This window comes from Python bivittatus, unplaced genomic scaffold (genome assembly GCF_059951505.1).
Source record: "Python bivittatus isolate LINGU-HERP-01145 unplaced genomic scaffold, Pbiv_v1 ctg000310_np1212, whole genome shotgun sequence".
Classification (NCBI taxonomy): domain Eukaryota; kingdom Metazoa; phylum Chordata; class Lepidosauria; order Squamata; family Pythonidae; genus Python; species Python bivittatus.
Window position 1 is genome coordinate 1,651,136 of NW_028277054.1, and position 23,919 is coordinate 1,675,054.

The 23,919-nt window shown below is 52.0% G+C and overlaps 2 protein-coding genes across 5 annotated transcripts; one reads left to right on the forward strand and one right to left on the reverse strand.

Moving 5' to 3' along the window:
* On the reverse strand, window positions 1–5,917 carry FKRP (fukutin related protein). Of its 2 annotated transcripts, none has more exons than XM_088139770.1 (2): window positions 5,759–5,917; window positions 1–4,136 (listed from the first exon to the last, which is right to left on the reverse strand). In XM_088139770.1, the coding sequence occupies exon 2, from the start codon at window positions 4,042–4,044 to the stop codon at window positions 2,533–2,535; it is 1,512 nt and encodes a 503-aa protein (XP_087995896.1). In that variant the 5' UTR covers window positions 4,045–4,136; window positions 5,759–5,917; the 3' UTR covers window positions 1–2,532. The 2 variants fall into 2 exon arrangements, with proteins under 2 accessions (XP_087995896.1, XP_007432495.1); XM_007432433.3 differs by lacking the exon at window positions 5,759–5,917 and adding an exon at window positions 5,028–5,213 and having other exon boundaries at window positions 2–4,136.
* Window positions 5,344–22,718, forward strand: STRN4 (striatin 4). 3 transcript variants are annotated; one of them, XR_015795955.1, is made up of 19 exons: window positions 5,344–5,743; window positions 10,291–10,394; window positions 10,672–10,745; window positions 10,868–10,946; window positions 11,427–11,627; window positions 12,435–12,591; window positions 13,288–13,438; window positions 13,891–14,004; window positions 14,132–14,247; window positions 14,455–14,630; window positions 15,117–15,164; window positions 16,060–16,181; window positions 16,827–16,991; window positions 17,487–17,627; window positions 18,524–18,622; window positions 18,758–18,844; window positions 19,194–19,383; window positions 19,475–20,321; window positions 22,211–22,718. XR_015795955.1 is itself a non-coding variant. In XM_088139768.1 (18 exons), exons 1-17 carry the CDS (start codon window positions 5,480–5,482, stop codon window positions 19,361–19,363), a joined length of 2,268 nt encoding a protein of 755 aa, XP_087995894.1. In that variant the 5' UTR covers window positions 5,344–5,479; the 3' UTR covers window positions 19,364–19,383; window positions 22,211–22,718. The 3 variants fall into 3 exon arrangements, 2 of the variants coding, with proteins under 2 accessions (XP_087995894.1, XP_087995893.1); XM_088139768.1 differs by lacking the exon at window positions 19,475–20,321; XM_088139767.1 differs by lacking the exon at window positions 22,211–22,718 and having other exon boundaries at window positions 19,475–21,337.
* Window positions 22,719–23,919: the final 1,201 nt, after the last annotated feature.

Genomic DNA, 23,919 nt, shown 5'->3' on the forward strand with positions numbered 1-23,919 from the left:
AGAATTCTGGGAGTTAGTGTACACATCTTAAAAGTTGCCAAGTTTGAAAAACACTGCTCTAGCCCATGGCTTAGGAGGAAAGGGGTCCATTTATCTTAACAAAAGAAACAGAAGAGATGCACACTACAAACAACTATTTCTGTTTTAATTGAATTGCTACAGCTCCTTACCTAAGACATCAGGGAAATTCTAAGGTGTTGCATTTCAAATGAATTCTCATCTCACAGGGAGCATGGTCTGATTAACCAGGATGAGTGTTATTCATATAACATGCTAAACCAAAACCTGGCAAACTGCACACATCATAGCTCAAGATGACGTGTGCAGCCAGTGGCAGAGAAGTGTGCTATTCCTCTTTGATTTCCCTGTATCCCTGGGAAAGAAGATACAGATGCTTTTTAAAACAGCGTATTTGCAAACTGCATTAAAGGTGAATTCAAAAAGTAAAAACCCTGTTTCTTCAGAGTTTTAACAGATTCTGCTTCCAAGAAAGTAGAGGTCATCCAGCTGGCCATTTGAATTGCCGTAAGGTTTTCACCTCTGCTCTCCTGTGCCTGAGAATCTGAGAATGAGTACTTGTGGAAACTTGTACAGCTATTCCTATGGGAGGCATAAACGGCCATGAGGAAAGATCCTGTATGGAAGAGAAGCCACACCACGGTTTTTGCAGATTAGCACAGAGAGGGAAACAGGCAAAACCATTTCATAGAGGTACCAAGTACTTTTGCTCCGGCATGAAACAAAAATCCTGCCATGAGCTGAATCCACAAAGGCCCCAACTGGAAAACGAAACCCAAATGAACTGAAATCACTTCTGTGCGTGGTTTGCTGACCCCATTCAAACCCCAAACTCATCCAACATTTTAACACATCCCTGCAGGAATTTGGACTGAAATCAAACTGTATTTTAGCAACTTGTTTTAGTTATTCCTCCTTTTTTAAAGAAGCCCATTCACATTTGTAATATTTTTTTTGGCAAGTGTCTAATCCAGCATCTTCTGAGTGTGCTCATTTTTGACCCTGATTTTACAAAGCTGTTCTCTGGCCCTTTTCCAAAAGAAAAAAAAATTCACAGCATTAAATAAGAACCTTGCCAAGTTACAGGATAGTGGCACATTGTTTTTATTTTTATTGTTTTAAAACCAAGCAATTTCAGGATATGACTCATCCAATGGAAACTCCATGCCAAGCCTGACACCTAGCACTTATCAATTGCTGGTTGCTAGCAAGATAAAGTGAGGGAACAGCCCCAAACGGGTGTGGAATAAGCCCAAATGTGATAAAAGCCAATGGAGTTCAGGGGCTTTGGAGAAGGGAGGAGAACAGAATGAGGAACTCTGTTCTTTCATTCTTCAAAAAAGCGCATGTTCACAGTAGAGGCATAACCAGAGGCCCATGCTCCCATTCATTCAAGCTGTCCTTGCACCTATATTCCACATGCCCCCTTTCTCCCAACATGTGGAGGACACCCAGCCACCGGAGGCTGTGTTCCTCAGGACACCTGTCTGAGAAGACATCTCAGGGGACAGAGGAAAACTTCCTGCCCAGTTAATCATGAACCTAACTTCAAAGAATGTAGTTCAAAGGATCACAGAAGCAGGGTTATTCTCAAAAAGAGAGGGCTTTTCTTTCATTTTTTCCTGAGCCTTAGCCACAGCTTCTGCCTGCCTTATTGCCACTGACCAGGGAAAACAGTGCAGGTCCCTTCTTACACATTTCTAGGACAATCTTCCTGCACCTGGCATCGAGATTTACAGGCCATGCTGGCATGGAATTCCTGGAAGCGGTCCAACACCGTTGTAGGCTAACTGGTTGGGCAGGGCCGTCTTAGGAACAACCTGTCCAACTTTTTTCAGTGCCTAGCTTTCTCTTGTAAAACTTACTGCTGGTTCTTGTCTGAGCACCATGCCAATCTTCTTAAGTAATTTTGAAGAAAGGGAGAACTGAATTGGGGGGGGGGGTGTCACATTTTTCAGTCCTAGGACAATGACAGGACCTTCACTTTTGATCCTTCCTACTTTCTCCCTTATTCTAGGCCACTTTGTGAAAGTCAGCATGTCTGTTTGCCCTGTCAGGTGCCCGTTGCCAAAATGAACAGCAGTCTTTTTTTCTCTTCAGGTGATCCAGCACACACTTGTATTTTAAAAGACAATTGTCCTCTCTAGCGTTCGTCTTTTTCAAATGTAACAATCATAGCTGAGTGCAGAGGCAGTCTACCTTTGAATACCAGCTGCTGACGATAAAGAATACTGAGTTATGGTTATCACGGCCTAGGAATGAGTGTCATGGAAGCATCGGGCTGATTGCTCCTAGAAAGGAAATGCAGAACGGCCCTCTGGGCCGTACTCTGAATCCACTGATTGTTGCAAACATCTCCCCGAGTTCTGAAGAGATGCTGAGGGACCAGCAATAGATGGGTAACCCCCCAAGTGCAGCAAAGATTCATTCTCAATTCATATCAAAGGGAAGATTTTAGCTTTCAGAGACCTAAAGATCTCCCCCTTAGCAGCTGGGCCCATGGCAAAGGTTCCCTTATCTTCCCGTATTCATGCTCTTCAGTGCTGGGTTTGGGTATTCTGGATTTTCAATCACCCCTTCCCCAAACTTCAGCTCCAGGAAGCTCCGGTAATTGTTGGGCGCCAAAGCAATGAAGCCAGCAAACTCGATGGGGACCAAGGGCTTCAAGAAATGCTCGGGAAACTCAATGTCTTGCCGATGGTCCATCCATGTGTCCTTGGTCATCAAGCCATTCTTAGAGTAGAAGGGCCACAAGTCAACGTGCAAATGATTGTGTTCACTGTACTGTACCCGATAGAAGTCGCCCTCAATGGCCTTTTCCCAAACAAAGCCTTTCTCATCCACGATGGAACCAGACTCTGCGTTCCTGAGTAATTCACAATTGGGAATATCTTCCAGATAAATACCTAGGTCAACGTCATAATCCCATGGGATGATGTCCTGGTAACGGGCTGCCCCAAGAAGTGTCCCTCCTTCCAGCCAGTACCGTACCCCAGAAATTTCCAAGATGTTAATGACATATTTGGCTGTCTCCCTCAGTGCTTTAAGACAGCAAGGTGGAGTCCAGCGGTTCTGGTAGAGGTATTCAGGTGTGTCATCATGAATGGTGCCAAAACACCGCGGTGTCTCCTTGCTGCATCCAAACCACTGCTCCTTTCCTTCCTCCAGAATCACCTGCTTGATGCCAAAATCCCGGAAGAGCTGTAGTTGATTGGACTTGACAAGGTTATCAGCCTTCCACTGGTTATGGGAGGAGGTGAACAAAGGCTGGTGAAGCACTGAGAAGGAAATATCAAGGATGCGGACAGCCCATCCTCGCAGAGAAGTCTGGATGAAGAGGGAGGTCAGCAAGGGTTTGGCCAAGGGCATGGAAAGGTTGAACAGATTCTTGGTGCGGAGAAGGACAACGGCTTTCCCCTTCAAGGCAGTGCACAGCTTGGAGGAAGGAGGCGCCTCACTATACTCCGCTGTCCATTCCTTAAGGTTAACCTTGAGGTTAAGGCACCGGAAGGGCATCAGTGAATGCACTGGAGCGGCGACCATCTCAGCTTTCCCTTGGCTACGCTTGTACTCCTCCAGCATGTCCTCCAGTTGTGATATGGAATCCACTCTCACCCCGTCAGGTACCAGGGCCACATACTCCGTCCTCACGTAAGCCTCAGGCCTGAATACGTAGGCAGGCTGAGCTGGGGAAGGCTTGAGAATGACAACCTGAACATTGGGAGCCTTGGGGAGAATCAAGGGAGGGTATGGCAAGCTGTCTGCCACAACCAGTACAGGCAGCTCTGGTTTCTGTTTCAGGAAAGACTGAACCACGCTGGGGACGTAGTTCTCAAAATCTTCGAACTCTCGGATGAGGATCGTCACACCAGGGCGGAGGGGGCCGAGGTGCTGAGGGGAACTGGGTTGCGCATGGTCCCTGTGCCGCTGTAAGACATGCTGCTGCAGCCTTGAGATGTAATAGAGGATCAGCAGGTTAATGGCGATGGCGGCTGCTAACACGCCCTGACAGAAGGTGATGCGCATCTTGCAAGTTTAGGGTGGGTGTCGAGGGGCCCCAGCCTCTGGCCCACAAAGGGTCCTGCAGCTCCAGACTTGTCCATCCAACATTAGTTCCTCTGGTAGCCACGGAGAAGAAAAAGGCAAAAAAAAAAAGATAGAAAAGACCACGGTACTTAGATCTGTAGTCTACCTGGACCCTTTAAAGTCTTGTCCAAGTTAGACAAGAGGAAAGCACTCAGTCTGTTTTCATCAGAGAGCCAGCTTGGGGTAGCGGTGAAGGTGCTGGCCTAGGAACTGGGAGGTGGTGAGTTCTAGTCCCGCCTGAGGCACGAAAGCCGGCTGGGTGACTTTGGGCCAGTCGCTCTCTCAGCCCAAGCAACCTCACAGGGTTGTTGTTCTGGGGAAAATAGGAGGAAGGAGCATTAGGGATGTTTGCTCCTATCTAGCTACCTATCGTGGGATAAAAATCTAATCATCATCATCTCCCTCGTTGTGGAAAATACCCACAGATCGCCTTAAGCCCCTTTTGACCTGCTCCCAGGGAGGCCGCCCTCTGCGTGAGTCTCTGCCCTGCCCTGCCTGCAGCGACTCCTCCAGAGACACGGAGAGCCTCTGCCTTGACAGAAACGGCGCTCCTGATTTAAGGCCCCTCTGGAAACTCAGCTCCATTCTTGGGGAGACGTTCTTGAGGCTATATAAGTTTGATGAATAAATAAAAGGATGGAAGGGCCCTCTGCGTATGCTCAGAGACACACTTTCCGCTTCCTCGGCCTTCTGCAGGGCAAACCCGCACCCAGCAAAGCGCTGCTGGATCGGGGCAAACCCTTTGGCCCCGCCGGGCGAGGCAGCTGCTAACATCTGGGCCGGCGAGGCCTTTTCGTTGCTATGGTAACGCCTGCTCCTCCCAAGCCCCGCCCCTTCCGAGGCCGGCCAAGCGGCCTCCTATTTTATCGGGGGTCTCGGGGAGTCTCCCGGGGGCCACGTTCGCGTCCACGAGCGGCACTTACGAGACACCCAGAACCATAACGCCTCCAAAAGGTGGAGAAAGCCCGGCTTCTGGGGACGCGGGACCGCGCGCCGAGAGGCCCGGTGCGCGCCCCGCGTCGGCTTGGGCCGCCTTCCCATGACCCTCCGCGCGGCCCTACAGGTTCCGCCGGAGCGCCTCCTGGCGGCGCGACGGCGGCAGGGCGGCCTCGTTGCCCCGGAGACGGCGCTCGCTCCCGTCGCCATAGCAGCCGCTCGTCCCGCCCCTCCCTCCCTCCCTCCCTCCCGCCCGCCTGGGGCCGATTTCCGGCGCGGCTCCCTTTTGGGCAGGAAGTGCGCCCCGCCGGCGCGCGCCCGCCCGCCCGCCCGTCCTCCCGCCCCCAGCCGCGCGCCCGGGATCCTGCGCTCCCGCCTCCCGCGCCGGCCGGCCGGGCTCCCTCCGTCCCTCCGCCCGCCCCTCCGCGGCGGGCCCGCGATGTGGCAGCAGCCGCCCCCGCCGCCGCCCCCGCCGCCGCTGCTGTCGCCCATGGAGGCCGAGCGGGCGCCGGCGGCGCGGGCCCCGCCGCCGCCCCAGGCGCTGGCCGCGGGGGGAGACCAGCCGCCGCCGAGCGGGGCCGCGACGACGCCGGGCGGCGGCGGCGAGCTGAGCCTGCCGGGCATCCTGCACTTCATCCAGCACGAGTGGGCGCGCTTCGAGGCCGAGAAGAGCCGCTGGGAGGCCGAGCGGGCCGAGCTGCAGGTGCGGAGCGCTTACCGGGGCGGGGGGCGAGCGGGCCGCGGCGCTCCTTCCTGCCGCCATCTTGCGGGAAATGGTGGCCGACGGGACTGGCGGGGGGGCGCCGGTAGGAGGGCGCCCCATCCCGTAATCAGGCGCGGCGGGCTTCCAGCCGCCCCCTCCCCCGCCGCCCTCGGGGAGCCCCCGTCCCCAGCCTGGGCGGCGCGTCCCGAGGGCGCCCCTCTGCCGCGGTCGTGCTCGGGGCTGCTGGGAGTTGTAGTTCCCCCCAGCGGGGGGCCGCGCTTGGACGCCTCCCCTTCGAAGCTGGAGGGCTGCCGCCCCCCAGACGGCCGCGCGGGGGCGTCCAAGAGCCGTCGGTTCCGCCTCCCTGGGCTTCCAGGGGCCCTCAAGCCCAGCCGCCCTCAGCCTGCTCTGGCTCCCCAGCTGTGCTGGGGTGGCCATTCCTGAACCCCCCTCCTGGGCCTGGAAACCCGGTGCACGTCGACTCGACTGGGGGGCCTGTGAGTCCGGGATGCGGAGAGGCAGCCGCTGGGCAGCGGTGATACAGTTAACCCACCAGCGAAGAAGTTTAAGATTGCGGCTTGGATCCCGCTTATCCCCGCGAACAAGAAGCGGCTAAGGGTTTTTCAAATTAAGTTTGTTTAGGACTAGTGCAGTGTTTCTCAGCCTTGGAAACTTTAAGATGTGTGGACTTCAACGCCCAGAGTTCCCCAGCCAGCACAGCTGGCTGGGGGATTCTGGGAGTTGAAGTCCACACATCTTAAAGTTCCCAAGCTTGAGAAACACTGGGCTGGAGTAATAATGATCTCAAACCAATAGATGCCGCGCAGGTCCGCATCTGGCTCAGCTTCCTTGATCTCAAAAGATCTAAGCAAGATCAGGTTTGGTGAATGTTGGTGTACAGGAAAGGCCAGAACAGACTAGGAAGTCAAACAACATCCCAGAAAAAGGCAGTTTGCAAATAGCTTCTGTGCTGTTGCCAAAAAAAAAAATACACACACACACACACACACACACACAGACATGCTGATGTAGGACTTGGACACGGGTCGACCCCTGGTTGTCTGATTTCTAGCACATAAAGAGAGGAAGGGGCGGGGAATGTTCATATCTGTGAAGGGTAACTTTATTTGAAGCTGCATGGGGCAGATGAGTGGTGTGCTCGGTCCCGCTTTTGGAGGCTGTCGTTCGCCCGCTCTCAAAGAATTGGTCTATCATGTCTGTCAAAGAGTAAGAAATTAATTGTGATTTGAGTCCTGTGGTCTGGTACTGGAGGTACAATGAAATATCCCATCTTTAGGCCCCCAGCCGGTGACAGAGTGGGGTATGTAGGTAAACCTCATGGCCACCTACTCAGTAGCAAATCAAGGTGGTATTAAAAGAAAGGAGCATCTGTGAGAGATGGGGAGAAAGCTTACACCTGTCACTCCAAGGCGGTTGGGAAGCAACTATCTCCTGCTGCCATAGTGATGGTGGAGAATATAGAAGGCGTGCAGTGCTTCTATATCTCAGAGCATGTACAAATATAGGAGTAGATGTGATTGAAGTCTTGAGATCCGTGCGCACTTGAGAGCAAGGAAGGATCGCTCTTGAGAAATTGTTCTCCCCAGTCGGACCCCTGGGGTCAAGGACTCAGTCATCCTAGGTCCTTTCAAGGGGCTGACTATGTCTCAGTTGGCAGTGTGAACCCAGCCATTGGGGTTTGTGAAGATGGGATCTACAGTGTTTTTTTCCTGGCGCCCTTCCTTGCCCAGCAAGTTTTACAAGTCTTTGAAACAATAAAAAACCTTGCGCGCTCTGTATATCAGAGCTGGAAGTAGGGTGTGTCCATGCACGGTCAACAGTGATTGAAGCCACTCTGAGGACCAAATAGTATCATTGAAATGAAACCATAATCGCCTTTTCAAACCATCCTAGTTCTAGGAAATAACTTATTTATTTATTTATTTATTTATTTATTTATATTTCAAATTTAGATACCGCCCATCTCACAAAAAAGTGACTCTGGGCAGTTCACAATAAAACAGCAATAAATATTAAAATGCAATAAAACAATATAAAATACAGTAAAAATAGAATAAAACCAAACACATACACAAGTAATAGCTTGTATGTGTACTATGGTAGTGAACTACCTGTCCTCCATTTCTGATGCTCTTCGTCCTGTAGAGAACTTTATTCTCTAGTTCTGGGAAGCTTGATGACACTTTTAATTACATCCTCAGTGCAGTCTGTAAACATTAACTCACTAAGCCTGTTCGCATTGTCAGTGTGAGGTTGAGCCTGGATACTCTTGTTGTGTTAAGTGTAGATTTGCCCCGAGGTGCCAAGGTTACTCTAGGAAGCAAGCCTCTGGCCTGGTATCAATGAAATGCCATAGCTCGACTCCTCAAAAGCCCCCTCCCCTTTGCACGATGCTCTTCCTGTTCCTTGGGATGTTTTCAGATATAGAACCTGCTTGTTTGTTTGTTTGTTTGTTTGTTTGTTCATTCGTTCATTCATTCATTCATTCATTCATTCATTCATTCATTCATATGGGCACTACCTTGCCATGCGACTCTGGGTGGCTAACAACCAGCTAACACTTCAACAATATACCAAAAACAGTTAGAATATATTGCAGCAAAGGCGGGTCATATATTCATAACTAATAAACCACGTAGTCAACTCATCACATAAACTACTTAAAAGAGGCTCACCTAACCTGCTGGCCAAGTGTCTGGGGGAAGAGACAGGTGTTCAGTGCTTTATAAAATCAAGGTCAGGGCCATCCAGATCTCTGGGTGGGTGGGGGAATGCTGTTCCACAGGACAAGCACAGTGACAGAAGGTGTGCCTCCTAGATCCCACCAGATGACATTCTAATAGAAGGAAGCCAGAGCATGTCAGCCCAGTCAGATCCTGTGGGATGAACAAAAACAATTGGAGATGGGCAGTCTTGCAAATAGCCTTGCCCTATGCCATGAAGGGCTTTATAGGTGAATTGCACATGGAAACCACTGGAAGCCACTACAGCTCACAAAGACTGGTGTTACAAGGGCATATTGAGGTGCACCCATCATTACCTGTGCTGCAGCTATAATTTCCAGATGGTCTTCAAGGGCAGTCCCATGGAGAGCGCAGTGCAGTTATCCAAATGAGAGGTGACCCGTGTGTGAGTGACTGTGATCAGGGCCTCTTGATCTAAGAATGGGCACAGTGGACAAAATGGATTTGTGCAAAGGTCACAGTTACCACCTGCTCTCTGAGCAGTGGTGAGAGTCTAGGAGGACCCCTCAAGTTATGTGCTGCTTTTGTCTGAAGAAGTGCCACCCCATCCAGAACTAATGTTGAAAGTTCCCCAGATTTGGGTGGCCTTAAAACCCCTTAATCTTGTTAGGGTTCTACCCTAAACCTGTTCCTCCCCCCCCCCCCGCCAGACTACCACAATCTCCAGACCCTGAGAAAAAACTTTGACTGCATCCCTTGGTCAGCCCAGGGTAGAAAGATATAACAGGGTGTCATCGGTATACTGGTCATACTGAAAACTGCAGGCAGATGACCTTCCCCAGGAGCTTCATATAGATGTCACATAGGAGTGGGAAGAGTTGAGCCCTGTGGAATCCCCCAGAACAGGAGCTTGGGCTGGACCTCCTCCCTCCAACACTGGAAGAAGAACTGCCACAATGCTGGCCCCTCACTTCCAACCCCCTCAGCTGGGCCACAGGGATACCATGATCAGTGGTATTCAAAGCTGCTGAGAGATTAAGGAGGGCCGGGATGAATTGTACCGCCTCCATCCTGAGCCCCCCAGAGATTGTCCCCAGGTGCGGTCGATGCTGTCTCAATGCTATAGTCCAGCCTGAAACCCAACTGGAAGGGGTCTAAATAGTCTGCTTCTTCAAGGGCCTCTGAAGCTGCAGCCTGACCATTTTCTGAACAACCTTCCCCAAAAAGGAAAGATCTGAGGCAGGTTGGAAGCTATCCAATGCTTCCCGTTACTCGTATTTGCAAACACAGCTTTCCCTATCAAACTTTAAAGGGGGAACTGGCAGCAGGGGCAAGACCTCAAATGGTTTGCAATTGGTTGTTCTCAGTCTTACCCATCTGGTTACTCAAGGGAGGAAGGTATGGATTTTTACCATCGCTTACTAACTGCTATTGAAAATGTAGACCAGCTTGTGCCTCGGTGGGTCTCTCATCAACACACAGCTTTGCTCTCTGAATGCCACTGAGGTTTTTCTTTGCACTTTCCTGCCTCTTGGTCTTATTTTCCAATCCCCGCTGCAGCTCTCAAGGCCTGATGTAGGTTTTTCTTCTCATCCAGGTCACCATTCTTTCTGTTTCAAGTCATATTGATGTTCAGGGTCTTGTAACATCTGGACAGTTAAGCTAATGAGAGGAAGGAACGCATAAGCGGGAGAGGCGGGCTAATTCCATGATCGGAAGTGTTTCTCTTGTACTTCATTGACATGGGTTCATGCTCATAACGCCCACTTCTGGCACGATGTGGGATGTTTGTCCAGGTGGTCAGAATTGCACATCCTTAACGTTTGGTTCCTCCCCTTTTAGGCACAAGTGGCCTTTCTGCAGGGGGAAAGGAAGGGTCAGGAGAACCTGAAGGCAGACCTTGTGCGGAGAATAAAGATGCTCGAGTATGCTTTGAAGCAAGAAAGGTGAGCCACCTTGTGGTCATCATGTCCCCTCCACAGCGTCCAAGTGGAGATTCAGAGGCGGGACATAGATACACCTTAGTTTATTAAGTCGGAAGTCAAAGCCCAGATTTTGGAAGGGGAGAGAATGCTGTGGGGAGTTCTCTCTTTTCTGAACGCTGTCAGAGTACGACATCCGCCGTTTGGTTTGAAGGCACTCCTTACTTTAAAGGGCCTGGCAAGAATTTACTGCTGAACTTACGTCCCACAACCTTTCCTAAGGTTTCCTTGTTAATTCCAGGTCAAAGTACCACAAGTTGAAATTTGGCACTGAACTGAACCAGGGAGAAAAGAAACCGGAGTCATCTGAACCAGGTAGAGGGGTAGGGCTCACTGCTGCACCTCTGCCAGGAAGATTCTGGTTCCAGGGCTGCTGTTGGAACGGCCCCAGGAGTCAAGGGACTCGCTGACGGGAATCTTCTTTCTTTTACATTTAGTATCTAACGGGCCAGCAGAACCCATTTCGCTGGAAAGCAGTCCATTTATGTGGAAAGAAGGGCGCCAACTCCTCCGCCAGTGAGTAGAGGTGCTTTCAAGGGTGAGGCTCTCCAAGGGAGGGGAAGTGCTTCTTGAGCTGTCGGCCCCTTTGATTCTTGAGCTGTCGGCCCCTTTGGCAAGCTGCTTTCTGGACGGTTTTGACTAGAGGTGTCCCAGATGCTTCCAAGATGGAATGTGCCAAGTTGAAACCGTCTGGTCCAAGTTTGACACAGCTGTTCCATCCTTGCTGGAAGCGCCCCAGTCCTGTCCTGGATGTCTTCTGAGTTTGCAAGAGCCCCCGCCAAGCAAAACTGGGCTGTTTCAAGCTTGGAACACCTCCGGCCTAGTTGGAAGAGCATAAGAATGCTTCCAGTCAAAGCAGAAGAGCGCTTTTCAGACTTGAAACAGGACGCTGGGGAAGGTTTTGCCCAGCATGAGTTTTGACCTTGGGGCTGCCTGTTGCCAACCTGCACGTTAGGCTAAAGGAGGCCTTTCCCTTGGAACTGGTGGTCTCTCCAGGTATTTGGAAGAGGTGGGCTACACGGACACCATCCTCGACATGCGTTCCAAGCGAGTCCGCTCTCTGCTGGGCCGCTGCTCCGTGGAGCTGAATGGTGCTGCTGAAGCCGGTGGCTTGGGGCCTGGGCCTGCTGTGGGGGCCACCGGTCTGAACGGAGGGGAATCCCTTCTCGTCAAGCAGATAGAGGAGCAGATCAAAAGGTGAGCGGCTGTGAGGATGGGCTTGGTGCGTAGGTCTGTGTTCCAGAGGAAGACCTCGCCGTGACGTTCGGTTTATGTCTGCCCATCTATTGTTTCTGTTGTTAGATTCCCTGGAACAATGAAATTGGGTGCCTCCCTAGTGCCGTCTCTCCTGGTACTTCTTGTTTGATGTTCAATAGGTTGCCCCAGTAAATGCCCACGTGAGACATAAGGTTTCACTTCAGAGTGGCAACAATAGAGTCTGGAAAGATGCAGCTTGCTGGGGATGGTCTTGAGCGCCTGGGTGTCTGCGGCACACCCCAAAAATGACATCATGGTGTAAATGCTATGAGGTATTTGCATCCTGATCTCTAATGCCATTGTATAAGGTGAGGCATTTCCAAAACAATGTCATAATGCATGGTTGTTATTCCTGCCCGCCCCCCACCCCAGCAGTCGATGCCCAGACCTGAGCTTGGTAAATATGGAGTCGAGCCAAGCTTTCTGATTGCTTTGATTTTTTATGTAGAAAAAGGGAAAAGAGAAAAAAGGAAAGCCAGTCCCCGCTTGTGTGAGATACTGTGGAGGTCCAGAACATCATGACCCATCCGCTAAAGGACAGTTGTAGACCAAGTTGGGTCAGGTTTGCACAGAAGATGTCAGACAAGGGAGCCCAGGATGGGGAGAAGGATGTATTTCTGGCCTCTTGGCTGTTCAGGCTCCCATCCACAAATGACACCTCGCCTGCTGCTTCTGTTCATTTGTGTTTTCCTCTCTCCTTTCTGCTTGGCCTGGGGCCTTCTTAGTGTCCTCTCTTCTTTCTGACAGGAACGCGGGGAAGGAAGCGAAGGACCGGATCAGTAGCACCGTAATGGAGAAGATCCCCTTTCTGAGGGGTTGCGAGGAAGACGATAGTGACGAGGAGGAGGATCTGCAAAGTCTGCCCCTGGAAACGCAGCGGCAGCACAAGAAGCAGCGAGTAAAGGTACCCCTTCCCTCCTCGAGGCGTTGATGTTGCTTGGAGCAGAGAGGGGCTCGAAGGAAGGCAGGAGGCTGCGCTCTTGAGGGGGGCCTGGTCTCCGGTGAGGATCAGAGCCTAATGATTTAGCACGGAAATTGGATTTCAGCTACTATCGCGATAGGATCTCAAAAGCCAAACACCACACCTTGAGCATGGAATATGCTACTCTGAACGGGTGTTTTGAGCGCAAAGCGAGCTCTCAGGCATTTTGGAAGCATTCCGAGAACGTGACCGTTTTGCCCATCCCTAGTCTGGGTTATAAATCAGGGTTTTCCGCTGAAATCATTGGATATCATTCACGGTGGATGGTATTGTTTGTGTCCTTTGCCATGTTTTTTGATCCTTTAATTTACTCCCTTTTGTTTTTAAGTCAAGAAATCAAAATGCGAGCCCGCTGCAGTTGTCCGGTAGCCCTCATTCACCGAAGAAGCGTAGCTTCCCAACAGAATTGTCTATCCTGAGCATTAGAGGTCTCGTTGGGGGTATTTTTCCCTTGTGTTCAATTCTGGGGACAAAGAGACCTGAATATTTTACAGCCTCTTTGTCTCAGTCATGCTCCAATACTGCAGGACAGGAAAACTGTTTTTCTGTTGCCAAGTTAGTGGAATCCTCTAAAAATTAGGCCTAACCAAGCTCTGCTGGCCATGACCTTCTTGGCAGCTCACCAACAAGCCTCTGATGCCTGAAGTGGAGGATGAAGATGACGATGAAGACTCTGAGGATGCGCTGAGCGAGTTTGACTTCTTGGGCTCTGGGGAGAATGGGGATGGTGCTGGAGACACCCGGCATGCCGGAGACGGTAATGAACTCGGTACGTTCTCTGGGGAGTTGACGGATTTCTCCTCCCTCCTTATCAGTGAAGGGTATCAGGAAGTGGAAATGTCAGAAGACAGTTACATCAGTGGGGAGGCTGCATCAGATACCTCTTGAACTCCAGCAGCAGCTTTGTCCTCTTAGCTGCTGTGGGTCAGAAGACTGCTCCTTGCTTAGGAACAGGAGAAGCCTCCTGTCATTGTCAGCCCAAAATCCAGTGAAGGAGCCAACCAGTGCTCTCTGGGAAGGGCAGAAGCAAGACACAGATGCAGTTGTACCCTTCAAACATGTCCTGGGCAACTGGCATCAAGAGGCCTCCTGCCTCCGCTGTTGTCCATGGTGACCAGTGACCTCTGACAACTTTGTGCTCCATGAATTTCAAAACAGTGCCTGTAACAACCGATTAGCAACTGCTGAGGCTGACTCAGTCTTCCCTTTTCTTTCTTTCAGGGACCCGCAGGGTGAAGCTGCAAGGTATGCTGGCTGATCTCCGAGACGTTGACGGGCTTCCTCCCAAGCCGTCCATACCATCAGCCATGTCTACCCAGCCCAGATCCCATGAAGGTGATGACTTGGTTAGACCTCTAAACTTTATGACCTCCAATTTACCTTTCTTGTGGTTCTGTCCAAAGCATCCTTCTTTCTTCACTCGGCCACGTTCCAACTGTTTCATCTTCTTTCCCCAAATCAGGGTCCCTGGGCTTCTCCTCGGATGTGTTTATAATGGACACCATCGGAGGGGGAGAGGTCAGCTTGGGTGATCTCGCAGACCTGACTGTCACCAATGACAATGAGCTAAGCTGCGATGTGAGTAGCCTTGGAGATGCCACCTGTGGGTCTTGCCAGTCTGTGGTCTCTTCTCCTGCCTTCTCAAGTCCCTCTGGCTCATCTAACTGCAGCCATACTATGCTGCTATGTAAAGGGAAGTGTCTGCAGAGCAGGAGGCAGATTCCACAGCCATCCCTGGATGATTGGTCCTTCTCTCCTCCTCCTCTCCCCACCCTCTTTTTCCAGCTCTCAGACAGCAAAGACGCTTTTAAAAAGACATGGAACCCGAAGTTCACCCTGCGGAGTCACTATGATGGTATCCGAGCCCTGGTGTTCCACCACAGGGAGTCAGCTCTGGTCACTGCCTCGGAGGACGGCACCCTGAAGCTGTGGAACCTTCAGAAGACGGTTGCTGCCAAAAAGTGAGCCCCAAGGGAACCTTCCCTCTTCACCGGGAGCAGGGCCAGGGGCCCATCCATGGAGGCAGCATGACTTCTGCTCAAGAATTTCTATGGTTGAAATGCAGTGATGGCCCAGCACCAGCTGATTAGACCACTCTCGGCCTTTCTACAGGACCGGAGCAAGTCCTGTCGGTCATCATCTCTTGAGGGCACCAGGTTGGGGAAGGAAGGGTTAACGGAGCCCTTAATCCACCTGTGATCTGCTGTGACCAGCAGTTGCTCTCCTGGGTACCCAAGCTAGAGTCTTTCTGCAACCCTGCTTGGCGAGACAAGCAGTGGGCACTGTTTGATTCAACTCTCTGTTGAAGTTAAGCTGCTGCAGACTAGATGATGATCTAGGATTAGGATACGCCTGGGGAAACTCAGCAGGATGATCAAGGAAAAAGAGCCAAAGTCGAGGTGACCCCTCTGATTTTTTTGCTCTTCCCTCTTCTTTCCTGGTTACAGGAATGCCGCACTGGATGTGGAGCCCGTCTATGCGTTCAGAGGACACAGGTGCGCAGATGCGCTTGCTGCAAGCGGTTTCCCTGGCTGACCACTGGCCTGAACGAACTGACCCGAGATATTTTTCTGCCTGAGGCAAAGCCACGAAGGCACCCATCTCCTGCCTCCAGGAATGTGGTTTAGTTGCTTGGTGCCCATGGCAGAAAACGCCGTCGGCTCCTCACCCTTCCCCTTGCAGGAAAGTACAATGATAAAACATAATGTGGCAATTTACTTCTGACCCCCGCCCCCCCAGCAGCTGCCCCCCTCTGCTGCTGTGCCCTGCCTAACAATGGACAGCCCTGAGAACCTCAGAAGCAATCCACAAGGTGGGAAAGCATTTTCCCCAAACGGTCAAAATCCAAGTCCTCGATCTCGAGCAGCTGCTAAACTTCCTTTAGCCCCATTGGGCCAGAACACCCGGGCGATCAGAGCCCTAAGTGCAGTATTCCCCCTCTCTGGGGAGGGAGCCCGGCTGGGGGGAAGGCTGTTTCTTCAGAAGCCTCCCCTGGCCTGGTGTCCTCCAGATGTGCCACAACTCCCAGAATGCCCACCTCTGGCAAAGGCGGACTGACAGCCTGGTTCACCACCTGGAACTTTTTCTGTGCTGCTGCTTTGCTGAAGAAGCTCAGCAGGGGATTTGGAGGCATGTTCCAAAGAACTTTGTCAGATGAAGAGGGCCAGCCGGCTCTTGGGCATCCTTGTTGACCCGCTTAAGCTGAGACCCAATCTTGGATGCCCCACCCAGCACTCAACATACAGAGGCAGTCTGATAGACTGACGAAACCATCTTTCCAAGGATTCCCAAGATTCCTCATATCGGTTTGGAAAGGCCCTGCTATTTTAACGTACAGCTCCTCCTCGCTTCTTCTAGTCCTTCTCACGCCCTTGTCATGTTCCCTGCTAGGGGCCCGGTGCTCTCTGTGGCCATGGGTTGCAACAGCGAATACTGCTACAGCGGTGGATCAGACATGAGAATCCGCTGTTGGAAGATCCCTGATCTCAGCATGGATCCTTATGACGGCTATGGTAGGAAACACCCCTAATTCAGCAGCATCCTCTCTCCCTGCTTGCAAAATTTAATTCAGAAATGAAGGCTGGATGGAGAGTCAGGTTTACTGTTTGGAGTCAGAAACCGACTTGCCTTGTAAGCTTAGAACTGGAGACAAAGTTGTATGGAGAAAGGGAGATGCAGGGTTTGCTGTATCGTTCCCTCCACAAACTTGTTGAGCGGGAGGAATGATTTATCACCAACAGCATGGATTAAAAGTTACGGTGGTACCATGGTTGCGTACTCAAACTGTCCCTCATCCTGATCCAGAAGCTCACTTCCAGGGAGAAGGCTTTTCATCTTCCCCAGCTGGCTTTTTTACCATTCGGATAAGTGGCGCTTTTCCGTTTTCTTGAATGGCTGGTTCAGCAGTTTTCTTAGTCTAACCTGGGAATATATGTATTTGGGCGGGAATCTGTAAATATGATTCATTTATTACCAAGACTTTGGTGCTAGTTCACCCTAACCCAATCTAAGCAGCTTGCAGGCACAGACTTCTTTCCCTGAGTTCTAAATTCGGTGTTCCAGACCACAGCGCCTCTTGCTCTGAGCTGTCCCCCCGCTTGCTGTGTGCAGTCTGACCCAAGCAAAGGGTGCAGATGTTGTCTGTCTTTGTGGTGCAGATCCAAGTGTGCTCAACAGCGTCCTGGATGGCCACATGGATGCTGTCTGGAGCCTCGCGTTCAGTTTCTCAAGAAATCGCTTGGCTTCCTGCTCAGCGGATGGCACTGTGAGGATATGGGATCCAAGCAGCAGTTCCTGCCTTAGCACCTACAACACAGACAGCGGTGAGCTGGGGGCGGGTTCCTGCAGAAGGGGGCACGGGACTGCTCAGGCACGACAAGGGTGGGACGCAAACTCCACCCTTTACTTCCTTGTATACGAGGCGCGTCCCGAGGGCAGAGCTTGCATCATGACCTCGTAACACCCGTTTCAGCTTCATGGGGGTTAAGAGCACCTACGGAGCTGGGCCTTGGTTTGGTCCGCTGCTCTTGGGAAGAAAGCCAGGCCCTGTCTGCTCGTGTCCTGTGCGAATTTGAGGTTTCCCTACAGCACAGACTCTGGCTCCCTGAGTTCCTAAATAGGAATGGCAGGTGACAGAGCATTTTAAGAGAAGTTGTATAAGATGCCGCTGAGACTTGTAGGGAACAGATGTAGAAGGTGGCCTCCAGGAACACAAGGGGGCCTCCTCTTCGTCTGAATGTGACTTTCAGCTGCTCCACACTGTTTGTGGCGTGTCTGGGGTTGACCTCCACCCTTGTCCCTGTCGTCCTCCTCTGCAGAAAATGGAGTCCCTACCTCCGTCGCCTTCTCCAGTACCGATCCCACATGTGTTGTGGCAGCCTTCCAGACAGGCAGGGCGGTTCTCTACGACATGGAGGCTGCCTGCCCCATCCTGACCCTCGAGTCTAGACCTGCCAGTGGTGAGCTGGGGGGCCGGGGCTGTCGGCTGCTTCCTTGAATGGAAAGGGAGAGAATTGCTTCCCAAGGGAACGGCTCTTTGGAGTTTTTGTGGGTTTCCGCCTGTGAATGTTAGTTTGGCAGATCGCATTTTAAAATTGCATGAGTGCAATGAATAGTTCTAAAACTCATTTGTTTGCGGTTTAGCTTGGGGGAAGGGTTGTCCTGATAGGTGGCTAGGTGAAACAGGAGAATGCCTTTGGAAGATGGTGCTTGCCACCTTGAGTTCCTGCAAATGCTTTCTTTACACAGTTGCCAAGCTCTGTGCAGTTAAGGGGTCACCTTTGTGGTCAAGCTGAAGTTCAGTATGATAATTCCAGTGAACACTTTACATAAATTTAGGGCAGTGATGGTGAACCTTTTGGGCTCGGCATGTCAAAAATTTGGAAAATGCCTAACTTGATTCTGCTGGCGTGTCACGCCCCCTCCCCCCAAACAAAAGAGAGACAATTTTTTACATATTGATTTATTTTTAAAAAATGCAGCCCAATCATGTGGAGTTATGTATTATATAAAGAAATGTCAAATAATATCAAAAATGAAATATGAGTAAAACAAACTCAGTTTCTTTGGTAACTCAAACAGGGAGAAGAGTTGTGGTCGGGGGTTGGTGAATGCTGGCGTGTCACCCGAAGTGTCGTGGCGTGTCACCTTTGACATGCGTGTCAGGGTCGCCATCACTGATCTAGGGAAATGCGTGGGCACCTTTTCTCCTTCCAGCCCACTGAATACAGATTCTAGCCGGTTTGTGACGGCAGGGTTGATGTCCTCGCCCGCCCTTATCCATCGAGTTGGCAGGCTTCTGGCTCAGGCAAACCCCTCTCGGCCTGGACTTAACCCCTCACTTCCCTCTGGACAGGAGCCAGTCAGATCAACCAAGTTGTGAGCCATCCGACCCAGTCTATCACGATCACAGCACACGATGACCGAGGGATCCGCTTCCTAGACAATAGGACAGGTAGGGCGGCCCGGTGGCCTCGGCTTCCTTCGTTACAACGGGGACAGCCCCTTGTTCTGGGGGTGGAAAGAAGCTGGCAGGATCTGGTCTAGCTCTGAACTCATTTCCTCTCCCTCCCTCGCCGTCTCTGCCCAGGAAAAGCTGTGCACTCCATGGTGGCCCATCTGGATGCGGTTACCTGCCTCGCTGTGGATCCCAATGGAGTCTTCCTTATGTCGGGAAGTAGGTACCTTGTCCTTTGTCTCCTGGGCGTAACCTTGAGCAAAGCTTCCCACGTGCCGTTCAGCGCAAGGAAACAGGAAGGGTGAAGCTGTAGTGCGCGAGGCTCCTCAGAAACTCAGCTTCTGTTTGAGGTCTTCCCTAGCCTTGGATTCAGGCGCTGACAGCCCCTGGCTAAGTTCCGCCCTTGGGAAGATGCCATTTGGCCCTAAAAAAGCCCAGCCTGGCCTCTACTTTTTGCCAGAGCAGCTGTGCCAGGAGAGCGGGAAGTCCCTGGCAGCCCAGGAGGGTCGCGCGCGTGTGTGCGCGTGTGTGTGGTCGTGGGTGCCTCCCAGCTCTGCTTCTCCCACAGGCCACGACTGTTCTCTGCGGCTGTGGAACCTGGGTAACAAGACGTGCACACAGGAGATCACAGCCCACCGCAAAAAGCATGAGGAAGCCATCCACGACGTGGCCTTCCACCCCAGCAAGGCCCTGATCGCAAGTGCGGGGGCCGATGCCCTTGCCAAGGTCTTCATATGAAGGGAAGGCGGAACCTGCAGGTAAGCGGTGCTTGTGGGGTGGGGGGACAGGAACGGCTGGGCGGCCTCCCCAGTCTCCTGGCGGCCTCACGGGCCTCTCTTCTTCTCCCAGGCTCCTTGTTCTTCCGCTTCGTTCTTTCTCTGGCCCCGCCAGTGGTGCTAACAGCGCGTCCCTTGCCCGCCAGGCCCCCCCCCACCATCTCACCTGAGCTCAGGAGTGATGCCTGCTGGACTGCAGGGCAATGAGGGCCTGGCAGCTCCTTCCTTCAGCTTGGAGCTCACCTTCACCAGCACCAAACTATTTTCCACTCATTTCAAGGCCGTGTGGTTTTTATTTCCCATCTCAGGGAGCGGAAAATGCCCCCGTTGCGTTGGAGGGGGAGGGAATCACGGACTGAGCTGTGGCTCTAGCTTTAGACCCCCGAGCATCTGCCTCTTGCCATCTTGGGAAAGGGGCTTGGAAGTCTCTCCGCTCCCCGCCCCCCGGCACTGTTGACCAAGGACGTTTTTTTCAAACATTTTGGGCCAGAGGGGCCGGTTTTAAGCCACGCCGACTCTTCTTGCTGCGTTCAAAGGAAGATGGACAAGATGCAGCAGGGTGCCCCTTCGTTGTCTTCAGCTTCAGGCCGTTCTCTTGTCCTGCCACTGGCACCCACGGCGTGGGCTAAGGGGCTCGTGGTTGAAGATCTGGGGGAAATCGAGTGCCAACGTTTGCTCCTTCTGAGCCACCAAGTTGTCCCTGCTCTGCCTCTGCTCCAGCTTTCCACCTCTTCAGCCCTTCTGATTTGCACCAGGGATACTCTGGGCATTCCTCGCTCAGCAGCAACACTATTTGGAAGAGGAGATGGATGTCATTCTCCTCCACCCCCCACCTCCTTTCACTGCCAGGTATCCTGGAAGAGGCAGGATATCCAAATAGGCCTCTCCTCCGCTTTTGCCCTCATTCTGAAGGGGCCAAGGTAAGGGAGGGGCAGGGGAGGCCAAGGGGTAAAGAAGTGCCCATAAGGAAACAAAGAAGAGGGGCAGGGTTGACCAGCAAGCCAGCCGTGCTTGTCTGCAGGCTAGATATGGGATGTCCCGGCCCCTCCTTGCTGGTGGTGATGGTTTTGTGGCAGGAGAAATGGGTTTGCGAATGTGGACAGGGGTTGAGGGGATGGTGAAAAGTCTGGGGGAGGAATGTTGTGAAGCCCACCCTGCAGGGTTCCTCCTTGGTGACCTTGAGAGGTAGGACAGTGAATGGAAGTCATCCCCGTTGTGAAAACAGCTGGATCTCCTTGTCCTGAGCCAATAGGAATTTGTTCCTGCTTCCGGGTGGGTGGGTGGACTGTGTTTGCAGCAGCATCCAGATGTGACCTCTGTGGACAGCTCGAAGCAAGCAGTCAGCTCTTGGAGAATCGGCTGTATTTTTTCCTTTGCCTCTTTTTTAAAGCCACCAACCTGCAGCAGCCGGTCCAGTTGCTCAGCCTGTGTGGGAGGAGTCCTTTTCAGCAATAAAGCCCCCCTCCCTCTTCGATTCTTGCTTCCCCTGTCCTCTGGCCAGAACCAAACTGCATTTGTCACGTGGGGCTAGTTTTGGGGTTTGTTTTTGAGTGCCAAGGAAACTGGCAGGCCTGGTGACTGTTAAAAGCAAAAGATGCGCCGGCCCCCCATGGGCCGCATTATTGGAGAGGGGGCATTGTTTGGGGTGCTGGTACATATGGCATGAGGCGACCTTCCCCAACCTGGTGCTGTCAGGAGGGGCCACAGGTTGGAGATGGCCCCCCCCGGCTCTGAATACGTCATTTTGGCAGCCAATTTTAATCAAAGGTTGGGAAAGAAAAGAGGGCACGTTCTGGGACCAAGAATGGGGAAGGGGATCAAGTGTTTAAAGTCAGGATCTGTTTGGTAGGGGGAGCCATTTCTTTCGACCCTCATGTCTTATTGGAGGGCCTGCAGCTGTGTATATGTGTATATATATATATTTTTTAAAGCCCTGTTGTAACTCACCCTGCAGCTGGCAAGCCTGATCAAAAACACTATAAAAAAAAACTGGCTGGGTTTGGCCTCGTGTTGCACACGTTAGAGAAACGTGCCCTAGTCAAGTGAGCTGGAGATTAACCCCCCTGCCCTCCGAACGGATCTGGCCTGCTGCTCCCTCTTAAGCAGGACGTGGAGCCACCTCTGCCCAATTTGGGGGCACCGACAGAGTTGCGAGAAGTCATGCTCGCTGCTCTGGGGGTCCCCACCGAGTCCCCTCTGGGCCAGGCCATCCACCACCTGGGGGGCTGTTGTAAATTCTTAGCAAAGCGGTGGCAGGGATGGGAAGCCTCAGCGGCAGGCTGTCCCCCCCCCCCCCCCGGTGCCTCCCATCTTCCGCAGTGCTCCTGGGCTTCTCCATTGCCCTGAATTGGCCAAGCTGAAGTTGGGATGGGCAGGTACCAGCCTCTGCCAGCCGCTCTGTTCCTGGCCAGGGAAGCCTTTGGAACGAGATGCAGGCAGCTCTGCGAAGGGCTGGCACGTGTCTATGCGAGGTGAGCAGCGGAGCGGGTGGCTGTTTCAGGAGTATTTGCAGGGAGGGTCCAAAACATCAAGATGGCGGGCACAGCTATGAGATCGAAGTCCTGCCCCTTTTTTATGCACATCCCGGAGCTTCGATTTTGTGGCTCTGACCTCCCTCTTGACTTTATAGACCACCCCTCCCTACAGACACCCCTGGGCTGTTTGCAACCCCCCCCCCCCCGGATAGGGGTAATTTTTAAAAAACGGATTGGATTTCACTTTTTAAACCTTTGCTTATCTCCTTCTGTTGGTGGGGGGAGCCCTGGGGTACAATCCTTCTCCCTTCCCTTTTTTTGTATATTCTGTACAGTCAAAGAAAATCAGATTTGAAAAACGAAACCCAAGAAACACTCCGAAGGGCTGATCCTGAAATAACCACGATCTCGTTATCACTGTGTGATAGTTTCTACGCACCACGGTCTTTTTTAAAAGAAAACCAGCCAAGTTGAACTAAAGCCTGGGGGTGGGACGGGGAGGATGGCTGATTTTAAAGGGAAGAAGCAGCAACCCTGATTCTTAAAGATGCGCTCTCTGAGTTTCATGTGCACCCCAAATAGGGCTCTCCTGTCCCCCAAGACCAACCACTAGCTACTCTCCCCCCCCCCACTTTCTCCGATTAATCTCTTTTCCTTCTCCGTGTGGTTCATTTATCCAGACAGAGCGCGCCTGCCTTTTTAAAATGCCAGTTAGCTTTCTCCTGTATTTATTTGAATTCTTGTCTTTTTAATTTGGGGGCTTGTTTAATCATAAGACTGAACTGTATGCGGGACAAAAAAAAAAACACCTGCCTCGGTAATAATAATATTAATAATAAAAGTAATAAATTAAAAAAAACTCCTTTGGAATAAGAGTGGGAGTGAACTCCTTTTTCTTGTCTTCTGCTCCTGGCCAGACTGGCCCATTCAGAGGAAAGCAAAGCTCTCATGGTAGAAACATTTGGGGCCCCTTGAGCGCAGGCTCACCCGTGTGCAAGTGCTGTTTCAAGTGCTTTTCTTTTGTCATTTTGAAAAGCCTCCCCAAGCGAAGCCCACCTCCGGCCACCGAGGGTGGTCCTTTGGAGCTGCGCTGGGGCCAGGCTGCCTTTCCCTCCCGGGGGTGGAGGCAGGCACTCAGCCCTGGCGCTACTCTTTCCATTCACTTCTCTTCCTTTAAAAGGAAGGTGCTGATGGGGGGGGGGGCCTTTCAGGATACAGGGTGCGGGGAAAGTCCCTGGGTGGGTGCTGCAATCAGCGTTCTCATTCCTGTGACGTTTGGGCCGGTTTTAGGCTGAGAGTTTCATGCATTTCATGCTTTAAAATAGTGCAGAAGTGGGGGGAGGTATGTGGGGGGGTTGCATTGAGGAACTACTGAGGCACAGCCCTCGTTTGATCTTCCCTTCCAGCCCTGACTGCATTTGTAAGGAGCATCTGGTCTCCCTACTTTGTCCTACGCCGAGCTGGCCGGGAACGGCTTGGTCTCGTGGAATGAAATTGTCCTCTGAGGCCAGGCAGGGCAAACAGGTAAAAAGGGGGCTCTGCCAGGATCAGCCCAAGTGAAGAAGGCTGCCCTTCGCGCCTTCAGTCCCTTTGGTGGTGCCGTGGCACGGCCAGCAGTCTTAAACTAGGAGGAAGGCACCCAGGGACGATCTTTTTAAGAAGCTCCCGTGCTTTTCTTTGTTCTGTATCAGCCCTGAAAGCTTGGAATTCAAAAGCCCTCTGACCATCCAGTTCCCTAAATTAAGGTGCTGGCCCTTCTGGTCAAGGCAACCGTGTCTTGGGCAAGGCAGAGCTAGAAGAAGTAGAATGACCCAGTGGCCTGCCTGCACACGCCTGGCCATAAATATTGCAGCCACCGCATATCTTGTGGCTTCCCACTAGATAACAGGAACCAAAGTGTCTGAATTGCCTGCCAAAGTGTCCTTATCACCCTGTGGCCTGTTTCCTCTCGTGCTGGAGATAGCAGCCCTCTTTTTTAAAAAAAGAAAGAAAACCTGCCCTCCTTGGGGCAAGGACTTCCCGCGGGAGTCTCTTTTTGGTTCTC